Source organism: Notothenia rossii, assembly GCF_949606895.1.
Source record: "Notothenia rossii genome assembly, chromosome: 2".
Taxonomy (NCBI): Eukaryota; Metazoa; Chordata; class Actinopteri; order Perciformes; family Nototheniidae; genus Notothenia; species Notothenia rossii.
Window position 1 is genome coordinate 32,988,093 of NC_136904.1, and position 21,088 is coordinate 33,009,180.

General features: G+C 41.4%; 1 protein-coding gene across 13 annotated transcripts in view; it reads left to right on the forward strand.

The window, feature by feature from the left end:
• The first annotated feature begins 10,427 nt into the window (after positions 1-10,427).
• ppip5k1a (diphosphoinositol pentakisphosphate kinase 1a) overlaps positions 10,428-21,088 on the forward strand; it is a 36,610-nt gene continuing 25,949 nt past the window's right edge. For 11 of the 13 annotated variants that reach the window (XM_079662416.1, XM_079662425.1, XM_079662421.1 and 8 more), the window contains exons 1-10: positions 10,428-10,542; positions 14,193-14,794; positions 16,145-16,340; positions 17,302-17,392; positions 17,500-17,585; positions 18,066-18,220; positions 18,967-19,068; positions 19,718-19,879; positions 19,968-20,089; positions 20,207-20,308. In XM_079662416.1, coding sequence (XP_079518542.1) covers positions 14,567-14,794; positions 16,145-16,340; positions 17,302-17,392; positions 17,500-17,585; positions 18,066-18,220; positions 18,967-19,068; positions 19,718-19,879; positions 19,968-20,089; positions 20,207-20,308 — 1,244 coding nt within the window. In that variant the 5' untranslated portion in view covers positions 10,428-10,542; positions 14,193-14,566. The remainder of the gene's footprint in view (positions 10,543-14,192; positions 14,795-16,144; positions 16,341-17,301; positions 17,393-17,499; positions 17,586-18,065; positions 18,221-18,966; positions 19,069-19,717; positions 19,880-19,967; positions 20,090-20,206; positions 20,309-21,088) is intronic. The other 2 variants (XM_079662422.1, XM_079662417.1) reach the window with 1 other exon arrangement.

The following is a 21,088-nucleotide window of genomic DNA, read 5'->3' on the forward strand; positions in this document are numbered from 1 at the left end:
ACTCCAGTCTCCCAGCAACTCACCGCCAGATTGTTTTCTACACCAGTGGTATTACATCCTCCTGGCTGCCCATTCAGTTATCCTGTCTGCGTGTAAATCCGTACTCTTTGTAACTAGTTTCTCTTGTGTTTCCAGTGCAATCCCTCGGCCATCATCCACCAGAGCTTCCAGCCAACCTGCCTGCTTCTTCCTGCATCCTACCTGCCTGCCTGGTAATCAGTCCAGCCTCTCACTGCCTACCTCCACTCCGGACCTCCATAATCACCAAACCTGCCTGAGTCTCCGAAACAATAAACCATTTAAACATCTTCAGTCATTGCCTGCGCCTGGGTCCTGTTTAAAACATAATCCTAACAGAACAATCTGGCCACCATGGACCCAGCAGGCCCGGACCCAATTCGTGAGGCTCTCTCCAACCAAGGCGTCCTCGTGGGCCGGCATGACCAGATGCTCAGAGAGGTTATGGATAACCTCGCATCACTAGCCGACAATGTAGCACAGATGGGACATCACCTCAACCTGGTTTCAACTCATCTTGCTCCGCCTGCTCCGGAGGATCCAGCTCCCTTAGCACAGGTTCCAGCCCAGCCCGCTCTCCCTTCAGGTGAGCCAAACATTCCCACTCCAGAGCGGTACGCAGGTGTCTTAGGGACATGTAACTCTTTCTTAATGCAGTGTTCTCTTGTGTTTGAGCAGCAGCCGTCTACTTATGCTAATGACAGAGCTAAGATTTGTTATATGATAGGTTTACTTACAGGTAGCGCCCTAGCCTGGGCATCAGCTGTATGGGAGAGTCAGTCCAACCTCTGTTATTCTTATCCAGAGTTTACAGAAGAAATGAAGAAAGTTTTCCACCACCCCGTCAGCGGTAGGGACGCTACTAAACGCCTCCTCTCACTGCGACAGGGCTCCCGTAGTGTACCCGAATACTCAGTGGAATTTAAGACCTTATCGGCAGAGGCGGGGTGGAATGACACAGCGCTTCAAGGGGTTTTTCAAACCGGGCTAACTGATTCTGTTGAAGATGAGTTAGCAGTCAGGGACGAATCAGCTAACTTGGATGAGTTGGTCTCCCTAGCCATAAGACTGGATAACCGCCTTAGGGAGCGCCGTAGGGAAAGAGCCAGTCGATCTCCTGGGTCACTCCCCTCTCGCCCTGTCTCGTCTCCTCTCGCAAGATTCAGGTCGGAGACTTTTCCAAGTCCTAGTGCTCCATCTGAAGTCTTTTCTCCTCTCCTGTCTTCAGAGGAACCGATGCAGCTAGGCAGAGCTCGACTCACTCCCCAAGAACGTCTCCGGAGAATGAGAGAGGGACTTTGTGTCTACTGTGCTCACTCCGGTCATCTCGTGGACACATGCCCCCAGCGCCCAAAAGAGGGTGCTCGCCAGTAAAGGTGGGGATACTGGTGAGCAAGGCTGTTTCTTCCTCAACCCCCCAGACCCGCAAGCCTCTTGAAGCCACACTGCTGTTTGTCAAAGTAGAGAAATGCAAATTTCACGTGGATTCAGCGGATTTCCTGGGCTACATCATTGAGCAAGGTCAGCTGAGAACAGACCCAGAGAAGGTACAAGCAGTGGCACAATGGCCCAAGCCTTCCACCAGGAAGCAGCTCCAACGTTTCTTGGGCTTTGCAAATTTCTATCGCCGGTTCATCAGAGACTAAAGTCGTGTTGCCGGTCCTCTCAACCAACTCACCTCCCCAGCAATCCCCTTCTTGTGGACTACTCAGGCTGAGGCTGCCTTCTCTGAGCTGAAGAGACGTTTCACCTCGGCTCCTATTCTTATGAACCCTGACTCATCTCTTCAGTTTATTGTTGAGGTTGATGCATCCAACACCGGTGTGGGGGCGGTTCTATCACAACGCTCAGTCTCCGACCAAAAGCTTCACCCTTGTGCTTTTTTTTCCCGACGACTGACAACCCCTGAGCGCAACTATGATGTTGGCAACAGGGAGCTGCTTGCTGTTAAGCTTGCGCTGGAAGAATGGAGGCACTGGCTGGAAGGCTCTGAACATCCATTCATTGTGTGGACAGACCACAGGAACCTGGTCTACATACAAACTGCCAAACGACTAAACTCCCGTCAGGCACGCTGGGCATTGTTTTTTGGGAGGTTCAACTTCACCCTTACCTACCGACCTGGTTCTAGAAACCTTAAACCTGATGCATTGTCCCGGCAGTTTGCAGTGGATCAGGATCCCATAGCTCCTGACACCATAATCCCCGCTACCAGAGTGGTGGGCGCTGTAACATGGGAGATTGTGAACTCAGTTAGGAAGGCACAGAGAGACCATCCAGATCCAGGAAAGGGTCCAGCTAACCGTTTGTTTGTACCTGACTCTGTCCGCTCACAGGTTCTCCTATGGACCCATGCTTCCCGCTTTGCCTGCCACCCGGGTGTGAGTCGGACCCTATCCCTCCTGAGACGACACTTCTGGTGGCCTTCTATGGAAGCGGACTCTCGAGCCTTTGTGCTGGCCTGCACGATTTGCGCCCGTAGCAAGTCTTCACACCAGGCTCCTATCGGTCTACTCCAGCCTCTCCCAGTCCCTAGTCGTCCCTGGTGTCACATCGGCCTAGATCTTTTTACCGGCCTCCCGGTTTCACAGGGTAACTCAACCATTCTCACTATTGTTGATCGCTTTTCCAAAGCAGTTCATTTTGTGCCTCTTCCTAAACTCCCCACAGCCTCTGGAACTGCTGACCTCCTGGTCAATCATGTTGTCCGGCTCCATGGCATTCCAACAGACATTGTTTCCGACAGAGGGCCACAGTTCATATCTCAGGTATGGAAAGCATTCTGTCGAGCACTTGGAGCATCTGTCAGTCTCTCCTCAGGCTATCATCCTCAGACTAACGGGCAGGCCGAAAGAGCCAATCAGGACCTTGAAGCTGCACTTCGCTGTGTCACCTCCCGGAATCCCACCTCCTGGAGCTTACATCTGCCCTGGATTGAATACGCTCATAACTCACTGTCTAGTGCTGCTACCGGTATGTCCCCATTTGAATGTTCTCTTGGATATCAACCCCCTTTGTTCCCAGCCCAAGAGGATGAGATCGCAGTTCCCTCTGTCCAAGCCCATCTCCGTCGTGGTCGTAGGATTTGGAAGGATGCCCGCTCTGCCCTTCTCCGCTCCGATGAACGCAATCGGCATATTGCAAACCGCTACCGGACCGCAGCTCCCCAGTTCCAACCAGGTCAGAAAGTTTGGCTTTCTTCAAAGAATATTTCTTTACAAGCTAAGTCTAAGAAGTTGAAACCACGCTTCATTGGTCCCTATGTGATCGAGCGCATAATCAATCCATCTGCTGTTAGACTCAAGCTGCCTCCCTCCATGAGAATTCACCCAACCTTTCATGTGTCCCAGTTGAAACCAGTGTTGTCCAGCCCTTTGTGCCCTCCAGCCATCTCCCCTCCACCCACCCTTGTTATTGATGACCACCCGACCTACACGGTCCGACGGCTGTTGGACATTCGCCGCCGGGGCCGTGGGTACCAGTATCTGGTTGATTGGGAGGGTTATGGTCCTGAGGAGAGGAGCTGGGTGTCCCGCAAGCTCATTCTATGTCCCTCTCTCATTCGGGACTTTCGCAGGGACCACCCAGATAAGCCTGGTGGTTTGCCTGGAGGCTCCCGTTGAGGGGGGGGTACTGTCACAGTCCAAACTGTGTCCCTGTTTGTTCCCCTGTGTGTGTGTGTGTGTGGAGAGGGTGTGGTGTCCCTTGCAGGCAGCAGCCTGATTGCTCTCACCTGGCCGTCCGACTCAGCTGTCCCTCATCTAATCAGGACACAGCTTATCTACTCCAGTCTCCCAGCAACTCACCGCCAGATTGTTTTCTACACCAGTGGTATTACATCCTCCTGGCTGCCCATTCAGTTATCCTGTCTGCGTGTAAATCCGTACTCTTTGTAACTAGTTTCTCTTGTGTTTCCAGTGCAATCCCTCGGCCATCATCCACCAGAGCTTCCAGCCAACCTGCCTGCTTCTTCCTGCATCCTACCTGCCTGCCTGGTAATCAGTCCAGCCTCTCACTGCCTACCTCCACTCCGGACCTCCATAATCACCAAACCTGCCTGAGTCTCCGAAACAATAAACCATTTAAACATCTTCAGTCATTGCCTGCGCCTGGGTCCTGTTTAAAACATAATCCTAACAGAGTCAGCAGTTGTCCCACACATTCTATGCAGTGCTTACATTTTTCCACTTTAGTTATATTTGTCTGGAGTTTTTTAGTCAAGGTGTGGCCACAAAGTGCGCTATTTATACTGGACTTTGTCGGAGTAATTACTAAATCATTAAACTAACTGAACATTTGTTCACTCAGGCTCCACCTTAGCAACTTGTCAACAAGGTCTTACAACGACGTCAGAATAACGGTGAAATGTAAGTCATTCATGTGTAGTCTTTATGTTGTAATCAGTAATAACAGTTGGAACTGAAGAGGCCAACAGTGATGTATCGATGACACTTTAAGTTAGTAAAGATGGTTGTTTGCTTTTAGTCTTGAGTTAAAAGTCTTTGTTGCTGCCTTTTTCTTAACTGTCATTTATTTACTGCATTTTCAGGATTAAACACCATCTGAAGAATGCATTGATTTTCTTTTTAAATTATAATAGCTTTAAGTTCTTATGCTAAGCTAAGCTATCCATGTCCTGAATCCAGCTCTATATTTAATATCCAATGTGACTGGTACACATTTTCCTTCATCTGTTCAATTATATTTCACAAATATGAAATAGACTTGCACTCATTTAAAGACAAAAAAAAGCAATTCAACATGTTGTCAGTTTAAATCATAGTCTGTAAACAACAAGTGAACGTAGTCACACAAGGTAGCCTCGCCTTAAATCATACACGGTTTTATCGTAAGTTTTATTCTAAATGATGACTAGAATTTTCATATTAAACATTATGCTGTATTACAGTAGACTTACATCTGTGGTTTGAGACCAAACACTCAAGAGCAAAATGTTTACTAAAGCCAGTTAAGCCCCATGCCCCCGGTACCGGGGGCAAAACGCAACATCTGGCAAGAAACAGCGTCTGAGGGCTTCTTAACATTTAACAAACTATAATTGTGTCATACCCACTTAACGGGAAGAAACTCAGCTATCAGACAATATTAACAATTTTTAGCTAAACGAAACACAAGGGTCATACCAAGCCTCTGAATTAGCCCTGAGCGGTAAGCAATGCTAACGCACTTAGCAAGAACTCACGGTAGAGATCCCTTATTACTTATCGGATCTGCACAACAAGATATCAGCTAGCAAACTGAGATTACACGGATTCTAGGGGTATAAGTATCATCACTGAGCGGTCAAAACTCGCGGCAGGGGAAGCAAACCCAGACAACACACAACGTAGCTTTACAGGACCAACACGGAAAATAAGTCTTACCGTTGCTGATCAAAAGTTGTGTTCAATGGCATTAAAGCAATAAAAATGCTGCTGAAGGTTAATCCATAGGTTAATCCAATGTGTCTGTGTCACTTTGAAATTATTACTGATAATTTATCTTCATATTTATGTCAATAACAGAGATTTCATATTAGCTGCTACGAGAGTGTATGACAGCTTCCGGTTTTGGGCATTCTGGCTACGTATCACTCATTCACCAATGGGTAATGTTTTGATGGATTTGAGGAACTTCCCCTCGATTATATTGGCTCTAACGGTTAAAAGGAGGTGTCAATCATCAACATCGACCTAGGGTTCCAGAGATATGGCAAATACACCCAAATGCTAAACCTCTCTAAAAAGGTAAAATTTCACTTGTTTTGCATCAATCTTGATACAGGGTACTTATTTGTAGTTTGGATTCCTAAAGCTTTTAGTCTCCGATCCCATGATTCAAGGTTGGTTTTCACGTGGTTGGATGGACACTATCATTTACATTTTTTGACTATGTTAAATCTGAATTTACTTTAAAATAAAAAGATCTATATTGATTCTGACTTTTCTGCATCCATCTCACAGGTGTATCATTGCTTTGAGAAAAAAGATTATTAATTTACCCCTTTTAGAAGTGAAGATATAGTCATTTGTTCTGGGAATGTCATTTTCGAGCCTGAGACCTGAAAAACAGGCTTAACTGGTTTTAAGTTATAGATTAAGACAGAGTTGGATCCTTTCCTTATTGACCTCTATAATGATCTGACATCTTTTCAGTAGAGCCTCCCCCTGTTGGCCAATAGAGATAATGCAACATAAGGCACTTCCGTATTGGCTTCACTTTTTAGGCCAGGAGGTTGCCACTTGATTCAAACAAGGTCAAGCAATAAGTATAAAATACATTTTAAGAAATATATTTCAAATTGTATGAAATTGTTTAAGGTTGTATATGTGTATGTCTTAATCAGGTCAAAGACAAAAAATAGAATGAATGTCATGAAACAATCTTGATGTATTTTTAATTGAGAGAAGCCCATTTGTTCCTTTGCCTGGGGGTGTGTCAGTGTTCATTGTTCTGTCAGGTGTATAAATGGCTATTCAGAGCTTATGGGCTTCTTGTAACTACCATTTGAGAAAAAAAACTGACCAAGAAGTTTCCCTGCAGTCGGGAAGTCTGCTCTCCGTTGCTGAAAGGATTTTGTTAGAAACCTCTCAGGAGAACATTTGTTGAAAGCACTGGGTGTTTATTTTTTCTTGCCTTACATGAATGGCTGCTCTATACCTGCAGAACAAAAAATAGTCTGCAGCTTGAGCTTGTACAGATGATGAGGAACAAGCCTTCCTGCTGTAAACCGGCTCTTGCTATACACTGTTTCAATATCCACAGCTCGTCTTCTGTACAAATTCAGCATGACATATAAAACAGGACTAACTTGCAATCTAATTTAATCTGGAAAACACGTTTTGTAGGTTTGGAAGGATCTAGGATTTTATGGGATCATATTTAAGAGTAAAAACAAATACTTACAAAGCTATACCTTGACTGAGGAGATACAGATGGGACACAAAGTTCAAACTGTAAACCAGGAATGTTCAATCACATTAAACAACATTAAAATAGAGAGAAACTAATCTGCAATGCTGTACTCAGGCCATGTTCTTTATGAGTTCAACTGTAAAAGCATTCACGTTACAATTCAGCTTCCTAAAGGCGCCCTTTTTTAGTTGCATTAGTGGCCTATAGGGATAGCAATGTTGAATGGTTGATTGGGGCACACCTTTGGTACATCTTTTTTTTCTGGATGCACAATCTTTAAACCTAACAGATTGATCCCTGTCTGCCTTAAGTACTTTTTAAGGGAAACGTAATTGCTTCCTGGATTGTGTTTACAGGCAAGTGCATGAAAAGCAACCTTTTTTTAAATTTGTAATAACCACAAAAGGGACAGGACGTTTTATGTCCATTATGAGTAATGGACGTTTTTTTGCAAATATGAAAACAATTTTTTATGATTGAGTCAGTCTATGCACTGGGTTAGTTAAGGCTTGTAGAAAAAATATATTGTTTTTAATGTAATCACCAATAACTTCTTGTTTGTTCTCCCAAACTAGTTTTTATGTCCCATATGTCTCATCAATGGTTCATGAAAGCCCCTGAGAGGAAAGTTACAGTATGACCGCTTTATGTCTGTGCGTGTTCATGGATGTCTACGTTTCTCAGTCAAAGTGAGGATGAGTACATCTATATCTGTGGACCTGTTTCTGACAGAACACTGCTTCTCTCAGGCTGTGAATAGAGCAGACGTTCTTCTCACTGAGCAGACCTGGAAAACACAGCTGATAAAAGACAACATCCACCAGGCCGCTGCCTGCCTGCATTTACTCGATACCCAAAGTCATTAAACGCTGCATTTCTCACATAACTGCAGGGGTGTTGCACGTGCCTTCACCCTCTGAAAGAAGTCTTTGACATGCTTTATATGGCTTTCTGACACCAAACACACTGTGCTGTGCATTTCACAGGACATGTTCACATGTAGTGTTAAACTAACTTAAAGCCACTGTAGCCCCTTGATAAATGGAGTTTATTGGTTATAATTGACACCCTCTCTGGGTGGGTTTGTTTGTAGAAATTAAACTGAAAGAAATACTTTTATTATTGCTCCTGATTTCTCTAATAATTGTTGATGATGCAGAAACTATGAAATATCAACAGACTTTACTTTAATATCATAACCAACCGTGACTGTTAAACAGAAGTGCAGATACTGTATGAAGGAGAACGATATGAAGCACTTACTTGACCCTTATGGGGAAATGTCCACATGCCACACCTCACCATATACAAGCTAAGTGGTTGCCTGCTCCACGTGACTGTGCTCACATTTATGAGATGGGCAGTTTTAGAAACAAATGTGTGGTATAAACCCACCCAGGTCTTGCAGGGGCCCAGAGACCAGAGTCTGGAAAACTGCATTCATAATGAGCCTCCTTGTCCCAGTGTGACCTGCTGCTGTAAGTCACAGAGAGCGTACCACCCCTGACTTTGGCTAATGGAGGCCATATGAGGGTGGAGGGCAGCAGAGGTCCCCCTCCTCACAGAGGCTCTTTGTGGCAGGAGCTGCAAGGAGAAGACGGGGATAGTTAAGATAAATCTGGCAGAAAATCTGACAATCTAAACTATATTTAAAAGTGTATGTAAACTGAGGTGATGCAGCACAAAAAACATGTTTGAAAACCAACAGGGACAAGGCATGTTCACTTATATACTGGCAATATTTGTCCAAGTGGGTGCACCCTCTCTGCGCCGTGTTAAGTGCATTATAGAAGAGCCTTGTTTAGCACTTAGCTGTTTATAAAATGATCTTTTCATAAACAGCATTGCGGCCCACTATGACCACATCTGGCCTGCACACAGGTATGTCAAGCTCAGAGGCGCTGACGTCAATGTTGGCCTTACATCCACATTAGTTTGCTCTGCTGACTCTCTGTTGAAGCAGGGGAGGGTCACCTATTAAAAAATGCTGAGTTTGAGAAGGAACAAACTCCTGTTGTTGGATTTATGCAAAACCTTAAAATCATGGAAGTATACCACCAGAAAGGGTCATAGTTGCTGCAAATGCTTTCAAGCAAAGGCAATGTTTGCTGTTTTTTTTTTTTTCTGGTAATATGGCATAAGAAGTTATTGGATTTAAGTAATTCCAAGGAAAAAAGTTTTAAAAAGTGTTAGCTTCAGAAATAAATGTTTAACGAAAAATACTATTCTGATTCTAGAATCAGAATCAAGTTTATTGCCAGGCATGTTTACACATACAAGGAATTAGCTTTGATGTCTGGTGTTGCGAACATAGACATCTAAGAAAATAAGTTGCAATAGTAGGTCAAGAATATAAAGATAATAAAAATAGGTATTTTTAAGAAACTATTTAGCATTAAAAAAGAGTAATAAAGACAAGTATTAACACCAAATTGAAATATACAAAGAACCTTAAAAGCTAAACAACTAAAACACTTAGGACAATGAATATATATGGCAATATATAGCAAACTACCAATAATTATATATTAGTAGTAACATCTTAAACTTGTGCATTCAAAATCATACTTATTGTAATAAAATACAGAAGTGTTTTCACCAAAATATACCGCAAGTACCAAAAGTCACAATATTTCTTATGTGTAAAGACTCATTTCAGGATCATATAAAATGGCTGGGTTATGATTATTGATCTCTTAATGTTCATCACAGCTCTTTAACAGTGGAGCTGATTTAAAGCACTTTGCATATTGCTGATGGGTATCTTAAGTTATGAGTACACAAGAATTTGTTTATTTACAAGTTGACTCATATTTAGTAATAGCTAATAGCCTGATTTTGTAAAGTAACTAAAGCTGCCAGATAAATGTAGTGGAGAAAAAAGTTAAATATTGAATACGAAAATGTAGTGGAGTAGAAAAATAAAGAAGCATAGAGTTAAAACACTGAAGAACAAATTAAGTACCTCAAGAAGTAGTATTTGAGTAAATGTACTTTATTACATTCCACCAGGCACTAATCACTTTATTGTTGTGGCTGTTAAAGTTCAATCTTATTTGAATTACTTTATGGGTGTTTGAGATTTTGCGTAAAGTTAAAAAAAGGGTTAAAACAAATGTATATTAATCTGAATAATACATCATGTTTATTTTATATACATGTTTTGATTATATCTATATTTGCAAAATAACGTAAATAATACAATTATAGTATAGTTATATAGGTAATTGAGTTAAGTAAACAAAACACTGTTGTGTTTGAATAAAATGCTTGTTTATGAGTTTTAGTGGAGACTGAAGAAGTTATTCCTTCACACTTTATATTAAAACTGATTATTGTGTCACTTTTAACACTAGAGGCCGCTAATGCTCCTCTTCTACTCGGGAAATGTTCCTCGTGCGGTGAGACTTTGGTCGTTGCTTATTGGCCCATGTGTTTTTTCTGGTTTGCAGTTACGCCTTCATTTAGTCATCCTTTTCTCCCATTGGTTGTATCAAACATCACTCAACATTGCGTCAATCTGGAGAAAATAAGATTGGTTTAACATGCAAACTGTCAAGAGTAAAGGAAGCGAGCTAGTGGCAGCGATGCAAACCTCCCAGCCACACTGTGAGTTCATTATTTAATGTCACTCGCTTGTTAAAGAAATAATGTGTACACGCTTATACTCCTTAGCGTTTACATTATTTATTCCACAGACATTGGTTATTTGCTTCAAATGTGGTCAAAATGTCACTTGAATACTTGTTTACATTGCCGACCGTTCGGGGTACTACTTAGCTCAATGCTAACATTAGCCACTGTTTGCTAAATGTGTTTCGCACTGCTAACATTAACATGAACAAGAGCTAACACCAAATAACGTTATTATTGAGTTTGACTAACTGTGGTGTGCAGTTATTATTGTTTTTTGTACACGAATATTCCCATTACATTTTCTTTATTATTTTGGTCAGGCTAACGTTCCAACAAATCTACGTGTGCCTTTTGTATCATCCATCTGATAACTTATATAATTGCACATAATGGGCCAATTGCTCTAATGTAGCGATGTAACGGTAACAACTACAGTCTGTGGTATAGGTTGACGTTAACCATCCTGCAGGCACCTGGGTATTTTTAGTTCAATTTACCATCACGTCTTGTAATAAATGCATGCAATTAAACCTGTCAGTCGGGACATCAGGTGCAACAACTTTCTTTTCAGAAGTATCGTAATAAAAAGCACATGCTTACTGTACTGCAGGTCCTAAGCAAAGATTTTATACATATGTAGATTGTTCTAAGCCTGTTAATTAGCAATTCACCATCCCTTTTTTACAAGCTTTTAATTCATTAGGATGTTCTGCTTCTCTTTGTACTGCGATTCTAAGACGATTATGTTTAGGACTGTTGGACCGGGAAACGAGGCATTACCAATACGTTTTCTGTAACAATAAACATTATATAGACCAATTGATTTTTTTTGAGAAAATAAACTGCAAATAAACCCATATAAGAAAGAAATGTTCGTTACAAAAGTATATATTTTTGAATGAATTAATCGGTTCTAGGCATCAGTTGTCAAACATGTACAGTTTGTTGATGAGCTGAAACACTAAGGTGTAAAATAATTGTGATGAGATCTTTTTTTATATTTCTTAAATAGTCAGATATCACAGAAATGACCTCCTATCCTCTTCAGTTCGTTTAGGTGTCATCATAGCAATAATTACCATCACGAAATGTGAAGTTATGTCTCCTTTACAAACTACAATTAAACAAGGCTGCATAGATTCAGGCTGCACTGTCAGGTTTAAAGGCTGGAGCAGATCCGGGCAGTTTCTCTGTCTGAGCCTGCCTCCGTCCTCTGACTCATCTGCTTCAAGGTCGGGTAGGTAGAAGTTGTGGCAAGATAAGCAAACAAATGAGGAAAATCAGCAAGTTGATGAATTAGGTGTTGCAATAGAGCTACAGATACTCTGGTGATTATTATTATTATGTGTTAGATGACGTGATGGGAACTATGCAAACCAGTCTATGATGCAAATGCAGCGATGGCTCCAGCTTATCATCTAACTTGTAAACTGGAGTTTTAACATATTGTTGTATCCGCTTGAATGAAAAACAAGTATTAAGAATTTCTAAAAAAGGAATTACTTAGTGATTTGATGATGAATGAATTGTTAAGCTATTTTTAAGAGCCAGAGGAACATCAAACATTTCTGTTTCCATCTCAAATTTAAATAATTCCCACTTAGTTTTTTATCATTTCTGTTTTTATATCAATTTAAGTCAGACATCTTTGGGTTTTAGACTGTTGGTTGAATAAAACAAGACATTTAAATGGATGAACTTGGGGTTGACGGAGGGCATGCTCTGCTTTTTCAAGCTTTTCCAAGTTGACATAATGGGAATACAGGTGTTTCACTCCACATTAGCAGTCTATAAAAGAAAAATATAGAATGTCAAATGCACACAAATGAGTCCCATTAAAAAATGAGGACATGAACCCAGTGTCTTGAGCGGGGTCCATGGCCTTGCTCAGAGCTTGAGTGAGTAAGTAAGTAGGTGTAATAGAAGAGATTAACTGTTACACCCGAGCTCTGAAACTCTAATCCACTTAGGCATGGAAGGAGTTTATTTGAAATCTACTGAGTGCCAAAGTGAGCGTCAGAATGAATTTCTGTATGTGGGTACCAGGCTAATGCTTAACAGCCACAGGCTCCTGTTTTCTGATGCATGTGCAAAGAGCTGACTAATATCAATCAATCATAATAACTTCTAACTATTTTTAAATGCAAAGATTATTCCTGACAGATACCTTTTCAAGAACAATTCAAATGTGGCACAGACAGGGTTCTTTAAACAGACCTTGGTTTGATTTTCTAACTTAATTATCCAAATATTTTCAAAAAATGTTGACAGTGACATTTAAATTGCTTGTTTGTGTTTGACCAACATCCCAAAACCTCATTTACTGTTATAGAAAACACAACATTTGTTTTTTCCAAATCGTGCGACCATACTAGCATGGATGCTAAATATTACTATTATTTGTGAATCCCAAGAAAATTAGGGGAGTACTTTTTCTTTAAGGTCACAGCGACCTTCGATTAAACAGGCAAAATCTGTGTAGGGAACTTTTGCAGAACTTGTGTTCCCTCAGCTTGAGGTCCCTAAGGCTTTGGACAGTTACGTGTTTGTTTATTATCTCTTTTGGACCCCTTCTAGGCTGCTTATGCTCATAAACAGTATTTTCCATTGCAGAGAGTCAACCTTGACCCTTGAGTGGCTGTGCCTCATGGGGAAGCGTTTTGTTGTTCAGATGGGTGTCTCATAGCGTGCCAGAGGGTAATGAGTATTTTGTGGTTGTTTGTGTACAGTACGACATGTGATGCGCTGCCTGGCCTGTCTCCATGGCTGGATCAGAGTAGATGCCCCTGCTGCTTTCTGCTCCAGACTGCAGCGTCAGGGCTAAATGTGTAAAAGGCGAGTAAGTGCTGGAGTTAATGATTGCTCAAGCACACGGACAGTTCATCTTGAAATGATAGTATATAGGCTGGATTTGCTGTTCCAGACAATGTGTTCTTTTTGTTGTTGTTAAAAGGCAAAAATTACACACACAGCGTGGTATCAATTAGGCTGTTGGAAAGCAACAAAAGTGTTTCTTAATTGAGATTTAATCATTGTTTTTAATCATTTCCATGTCATTAAAATTGAAAGAACAATATAATTACATTAGTTAAACCTTGATGAGAATTCATCGTCCTTTTCATTCTACAAGTTGCAAGTTAGAAGTCTGACAAACATGATGACAAAGATACATACAGTAGTAGTGTATGCTAAACATTATTCATGAAGGTGTTTCCAAAAACAGAATAAATGAATCCTTAAATGATTTAAAGGATTTTACCTTTTAAAAATATATTTTATTTTTCTTGTTGACCATTTTGGCGAATATCACTTGACATCAATATTGGACAGTCGCTTGTCAAGTCCCATGCAAAAATGAACAAGCATGAATTGTGTGCAGTTTGATGTAGAGTATGATTATTGAAAGGGCTGCCCCGAACTAGTCGATTAAATGTTAGTCACCCTCAACGTGTGTTCATTTCTTCATTTTTCAACCAAGCAACTTTCATAGGAATGAAAATTCCTCCTCCAATGCATTATCAAGGTCTTCTTAAACATCCATGAGTGCACTAACCCAAAGTATTAATCAACAACTTGAAGCAAAACGTGCATGAATCATTTGTAATGTTTTGTTTCTCTCGTAGGACTGTCTTTCATACAAATGGAGGCCAGGACTGTCATCAGATAAGCTGCAGCCTCCAAGTCACTAAAGACTGAAGCCAATGGAATGGGTTTTGAATCTGCTGAATACTAAATGAGAAACCTCCGTGACGCTATCATTGCAGAGGACTGACCATCGCCATAGTTTCTCACAAAGCCTTTTTAGGTTTTGAAAGCCCCTCTTTTCAGTCTCACTCTGCTCCTCTGCCTCACACACCTTCATCCAGTGGCTCTGCTGTTCAGCCCACATAGAGAGGACCCTTCCCTCTCCCCTGGCCCCACATCGGCGGCCAGCTCTGGCGGTGTGTTGGTGAACGATGGCGCGGTGGGAAGCTGAGGGCTGCCGCGGGGGACTGTGATGTCAGAGAACACCAGCCCGGGCGAGAGCCGGCGTGGCGCTCCCAGATTCTTCGTGGGCTGCGAGGAGGATGAAAGCGAGGTCCTGGACGAGAGCATGAGGACAGACATGGAGCTGTATGAGGACGACGAAGACTCAGACTCGGTGTGTGCATTACCCAAATCACAGTCCCAAATCCTCTTTAAAAAACCTCCATTTCACCATTTTGATATATTTTTCAATGATACTGTGAGTGTTTGAACAATTATCATTACCTCTAATATTGTTAATTATATTGCAATTTCAAAAATCATAAATTGAATCAGAATTTGTCTTTTCTCTTTCAAACCATGCTGTCCTTCTCTTTACTATAATATGTTTACCTAATGAGTTGGAGGACACTTCATCAGAAAATCATCCGATATTTGTTGAATAATACATTGGCAGTTGAGTTGCCATCTTCCAGTTGATATGAACTAAAAATAATTTCTAAATGTTGTGCTTCCGTAAGAGCAGATAAGGTTCATGTCTGCCGGGTTTTTGACAAATGCACAGAAATGTATGAATTTTACAATATTTAAATGTAAGTGCTCTAACTGGAGGTGATTATTTCTTGTTCTCAATTTGTTGTTATGCACATGAATATATGTCAAAAGACAACTCCAAACAGATCATGTGTTTACTGTACACACAGAGAATTTAGGAGAAATCTAGCGGGGGATATCAGGGGTTCTCTAATCCATTATCCAGATTGTGGTTTTAAGAAAACTTGGTTGACTGAGAAAAGCTGGTTGTGATTGTACTAAAGTGCAAAGACACTTAATGTGACTGTAAGAAACCAATAATAAGTTGTATTTCAAACTTGTTTAGTATTAGGCCACTTTTAGTTAACAAGGACATCTAAGGTAAATGAGTCAGCTTGATAAAGTTAACAGAGGAGGACAGTTTCTGGTACTGGTTTCTTTTTTGTTGAAATCCACTGAACAATGATTCCAAGCTGAGCCAATACTTTAAGGTGACGGTAATAGACTTAGACCACTGATTGGCCAGAGAAAACTGTCACTGGCCCTGCACTAAACTGGCATTTTTAAATAGCAAACAAATCTCAATAGCAATTGCATTTTTTTGAATATGGCAGCTGGCTTTTCTATGCCACACACCATGCCTTACAATTGACAAAGTGCAAGTGTTCCTTCATTTAGTTGCTGATTTATTATAAGCCTTAATAAAACAAAAACCATGCATGACATTAAAAAGAGTGGAGATGATTTATGTAAGATTGAGATCATTTCCCTCTGCAGTCAGAAACACGCATTAACAATAAATAGACAATAAAAACATGATTTATTTATTTTATCACACTAACATTTTACCTTGTAAAGTATATAAATGCTCCTCTCAAATTGAGAGCTCTCGTGGTTAACTGGCAATTTTCAACAAATTCCTCTCTTTGAAGAGGAGACTGTACTGAAATCTATTTCAGTGCTTCAGCTTGAGGTTTGATGGGGTATTCATGGGACAAAGCTGCCATTGTCTCTCTTGCTTCCTCAGACAGACAGTGTTGAAATGTTTCCCTCTCCCTCTCTCTGCCTCGTCCAGCCCCCAGAACAACAGATCGTGGTGGGGATCTGCTGCATGATGAAGAAGTCCAAGTCTAAGCCCATGACCCAGATCCTGGAGAGGCTGTGCAAGTTTGAGTTCATCACCGTGGTCATCTTCCCAGAGGAGGCCATCCTCAACGAGCCTGTGGACAAATGGCCTCTGTGCGATTGCCTCATCTCTTTCCACTCCAAGGGTACAAAACCAGACACACAAACACACGTCTGCAAACATAGTACTTTTTCTGGGTATTTGTGTGTGTGTGTTTACTACAGATGTGATAGCAATGCCCACATTTCAAAGCTGGAGCATATGAAATAGCACAAATCTACACATGCATGTACGTCATATATTCTGAATGCTGTCCACTGGTGAACTAGAGGAATGACGGGCAGTATCTGGTAGTGGGCGGGCACGTACCCACTATAGGTGTAGGATGCAGGCTAAATGTGTGGAACACAAGTTTCTGTGGTGGGAAAGATGATACTTCTTTTTGTATGTATTCATTGTATGCATTACTGTATACCACTATGTAGCGCAGACTCTATTGTTCACAGAAACATTGAGTTCAATTAGAGGGAGCCTTCTAAATCCAAGTAACGGACAATTAGACAACAACTTAAAAGAGTAATTATAGCAAATGTAATTGAGCCCAATGTTACTGTACATACAGGTACTGTATCTAAGCAACACTGCATTTTTATAAATGATGATAATCTGGTCATGGGTCACATCTCTCCAGACGCCTTCGCACACCTTCTTCATCTCCTTATACACATTGAAATAAAGTTACCTCCAGGAACAATTTTTCTTAGGTGAAATATTTGATTTATTTGTTTTGGCAGTGGCAGCAAAGATTCTGCCCAGAAAAAAGAACGTTACCACCATACAGCATTCACTGCTGTCTGTGTGACCACATGGGCTTCTTATCAACTGCCCAATCATTTACACACTAAACAGAGCCTGCCTGTCTTGTAATACAATGTCAGCATTCTTTTTAGAATCATTCCCTCTCTCAATGCCAGTCTACAGCATGTCTAGTGTTTTCTCTTATTATGTCTCAATACTCAGAATTGTTTTTCCCTTATTACACATAACTGTCTACGCATATTATTTGACATTGTTTATTGAATCATTTTTCTCTGCATGTTCACCAGGATTCCCGCTGGATAAGGCGGTGAGCTATGCCAAACTGAGAAACCCTCTGCTCCTCAACGACCTGAACATGCAGTACTACATACAGGACAGGTACTCGGACATCCTGGAGTGGTTAACGTCATCCAGGCAAAGCAAAGAGAGAAGGAGAATACAAAACCCATAGTTCATTTATTCATGTTATAATTAATGTTTAACAGGAGAGAGGTGTATCGCATCCTGCAAGAGGAAGGGATTGACTTACCGCGCTATGCTGTGCTGAACCGCGACCCAGATAAACCAGATGGTCAGTATTTTTTTGTAGTTCACATCACATGGGAAAACGCAATAGAATGCACAAACTACATGTATCCCATTTTTCATTTCATTTTTCAAGCGTTTTGCTCCTGCAGAAAAAGCTCTCTGAAAAACAGCCCCTTTCATTCTAGCATCTCAAGGTCATTAATCTAAGACTGCAATGGTTTTACTTCAGCATGTGGATAAATATAGTATCAAATGTGAAGCAGTTGCAAGTGTACCATTCTTTAGTGCTGTGTGTTTCCACTGTGAAAGCCCTTAGACTGGCCAGCATTCGGATGTTTATCCTTAAATGTGATGACTGTTTTTGTAAAAGCACCAATGAGCGTCACGTGGTTCAGAGTGCAGAGCTGCTTCACACGGCCCAAGAGTAAACAATCAGGGGGGCGAGTGTCATCTGTGTGTATTTTAGGGGGTGATGAAAAGGGTCTTCCTGGTTTACAGAGAGATATTTCTCTATGTGTTTCAGAGTGTAACCTGGTTGAGGGAGAAGACCACGTGGAGGTGAACGGAGAGATTTTTCAAAAGCCTTTTGTTGAGAAGCCCGTCTGCGCAGAGGACCACAACGTCTACATCTACTACCCCACCTCTGCTGGTGGAGGCAGCCAGAGACTCTTCAGAAAGGTGCTTGCATTGTCCCCCCTGGCTTTTTTTTCTTGTTCGTACACTTCAGTCAACACTTATTCAATAAAATAATCAATGGCAAAATGAAATGAAATTGGCATCAGATTATAAAAAAAAAAAGGATGTCGTGCAACATTCTAAAACTTTCCCAGGTCCCAGATCGTGCCCAAGCATCCAAGAGGGAGCTGTGAAAGTGGCAGACACGATGTTGGAAAAATCCAAATATTGCGTGGCTCAGCGCCAAGCAGAGAAAAGTAAATATCTGAAACAGGAAAACAATCTAGGGTTGGCTTTCAACCACTTTACAAGCAACCTAGCCCTAGATCGACCAGAGCTGTGCAGTTCTTGTGTCGGTTAATATTTTAGCTAAAACAAGAAGATCACTGTTACTTTTGCACACTTTCTTACAGTGACACAAAATTGAATTGATAGGGGTTGTTTTAAATGAAAGTTTTAGAGGCCGAGGGCTGGTTTTGACATTTTTAATATACACATTATGTTTCATGTGTGTATAATAACAGCACCAGAACAGAGTTAAAACACCAGGCAGTAGTATATGTAATAGCTTTTGTTGTAATGGTACATGAATCTATTGCTCTGCCAGAGAAAGAGTGTTATCATGCACGGAGCAGCAGCCTTTAATGATGGATGTTATCCAGACTGTTCAGAGTGCGCTGTGGTACTGGGTTGAAGCAGCTGTTTTTTCAGAATGACAACATCTTTCCCTCCTTGTGTGATTTGTGTAGATCGGCAGCCGCAGCAGTGTGTACTCGCCAGAGAGCAACGTGAGGAAGACAGGCTCGTACATCTATGAAGAGTTCATGCCAACAGATGGCACCGATGTTAAGGTATGGACTGAGGGTTGAGTATTCTGAATTGTGAAGTGAAAGAACCTAACATATGGGCCCCTTTTTTAAATCAAAGACTTTAATTCCATTTGAACTCTATGAAACTGCCCTTTAAATCATCAGTACAAAATATCTACAATATCTCTGGTTCTTCGATAACAATGTGAAGGCTCCAAAGTTTTTTATTTTATTTGGTAAGATTATAACTAAAATTAATTTGCTTCTGAATTCTAGGTTAATTTAGAGGAATTTAGCAGCTTAGACAAGAAACTCACTACTGCTCTGAATTGCACGTCGAACTCTTCAAGTAAACCTAGCCCAGACTGATGAGTATTGTGGAATTTAGAGCCGTCCACCATGCCAAACTTACATAGAAAACATTATTTCTCACAAACAAAATGGAAAATGTTCAAACTAGTGGTCATATCCTAAATCCCTTGATTCTTATATTGCAACCAAAAGTCCCGGGAGGCCCGTGTTAAGTAACATTGGGGATATCATTCCTATAAACAGATTGTGGAATTTACTTCTGGAACCAGCTGCCCCTCACTTTCACAGCTCTTCATTGTGTTATTGGACAATGATTTTAGTCGCTGCATCCCATTGAACTAAGTCTTTGATTGAGAGGTGGTGTTTCATGTGACCTCAGGTGTACACTGTGGGGCCCGACTATGCTCACGCTGAGGCCCGGAAGTCCCCCGCTCTGGACGGAAAGGTGGAGAGAGACAGCGAGGGGAAGGAGGTCCGCTACCCCGTCATGCTCTCAGCCATGGAGAAACTGGTGGCTCGTAAAGTCTGCCTAGCATTCAAGGTGAGAAAAGGCAATGTGTTAATAAACTCTTGCTTTCTCCTAGTTTGCTCTTTCCTTGATACTGAACTGTGTTTTCCTCTAACTGCAGCAAACTGTGTGTGGCTTCGATCTCCTCCGAGCCAACGGACACTCGTATGTGTGCGACGTCAACGGATTCAGCTTTGTGAAGAACTCAATGAAGTACTATGATGACTGCGCCAAGATCCTCGGGTACTGCCTTTATTTGTGTTCTTTACTTGTCAACTTAACTGTGTTCTGTTTGGGCTTGCTTTTGTTTATTTCTTGTATTTCTGCAAATTACATTTCTGTGTCTTATTGGACTTACAGGAACATCGTAATGCGTGAGCTGGCTCCTCAGTTTCAGATTCCTTGGTCCATCCCCACTGAGGCAGAGGACATCCCCATTGTTCCTACTACATCAGGGACCATGTAAGTCAGGACATTAGTCTAACCAGGGGACGCACGCTCGTGAACTGTTAGCGCCGGTGTTATGCCGTGTTATGCACGCCCACTGCACCTCGCAGGAGCGCGCACAGCGTAAAGCAAAAACTCCCAGATATTTCAATTATTTTTATCGCAAAGTTTAAAAAAAAAGAAAATGTATCGTTTATTTAGCAAGGACAATGCACAATAATGAACACTTAAAACATTAAATGTGTCAAGCGCAACAGTGCCAGATTTAGCTCCGAGCTAATTTCCATCCGCACTCCCTCACATAAAACATTTAAGAAAATTACATTTTACAAACATAGCAAAAACAAAATACATGATATGCGAAAAGTGCAAAAGAGCAAGAGCAGCATACACAAGTATTTATGACATGGTAATACAATATAGCAGCTACGACATATAAAGTGCAAGAGAAGATACAAGAGCTGACTAAAGTGCAAGAGGAGATACCCCTGTGTTAAAGTGCATTTAGCAGTGATTGCACGTCTGTTTCTCAACCATTCTTTAAGTTGACCTTTAAAGCTATTGAGAGTGGGACAATCCCGTATCTCAGTTGGGAAGCTATTTCACAATGAGCTGCCCTTAATTGAAACTTACATTTAGTCCAAAAGTGGTCCTTCTACGGTGGACTTCAGTTAGGTTTGGAAAACTATATCATTTCCTTTTTGGCGGTGGTTAAAAAAAATCCGGAAAAAATATTCGGTTAACGCGACCTCTAATGCTGACCCAGAACGCCTCGTTGTAGATTTTTCTTTTTCC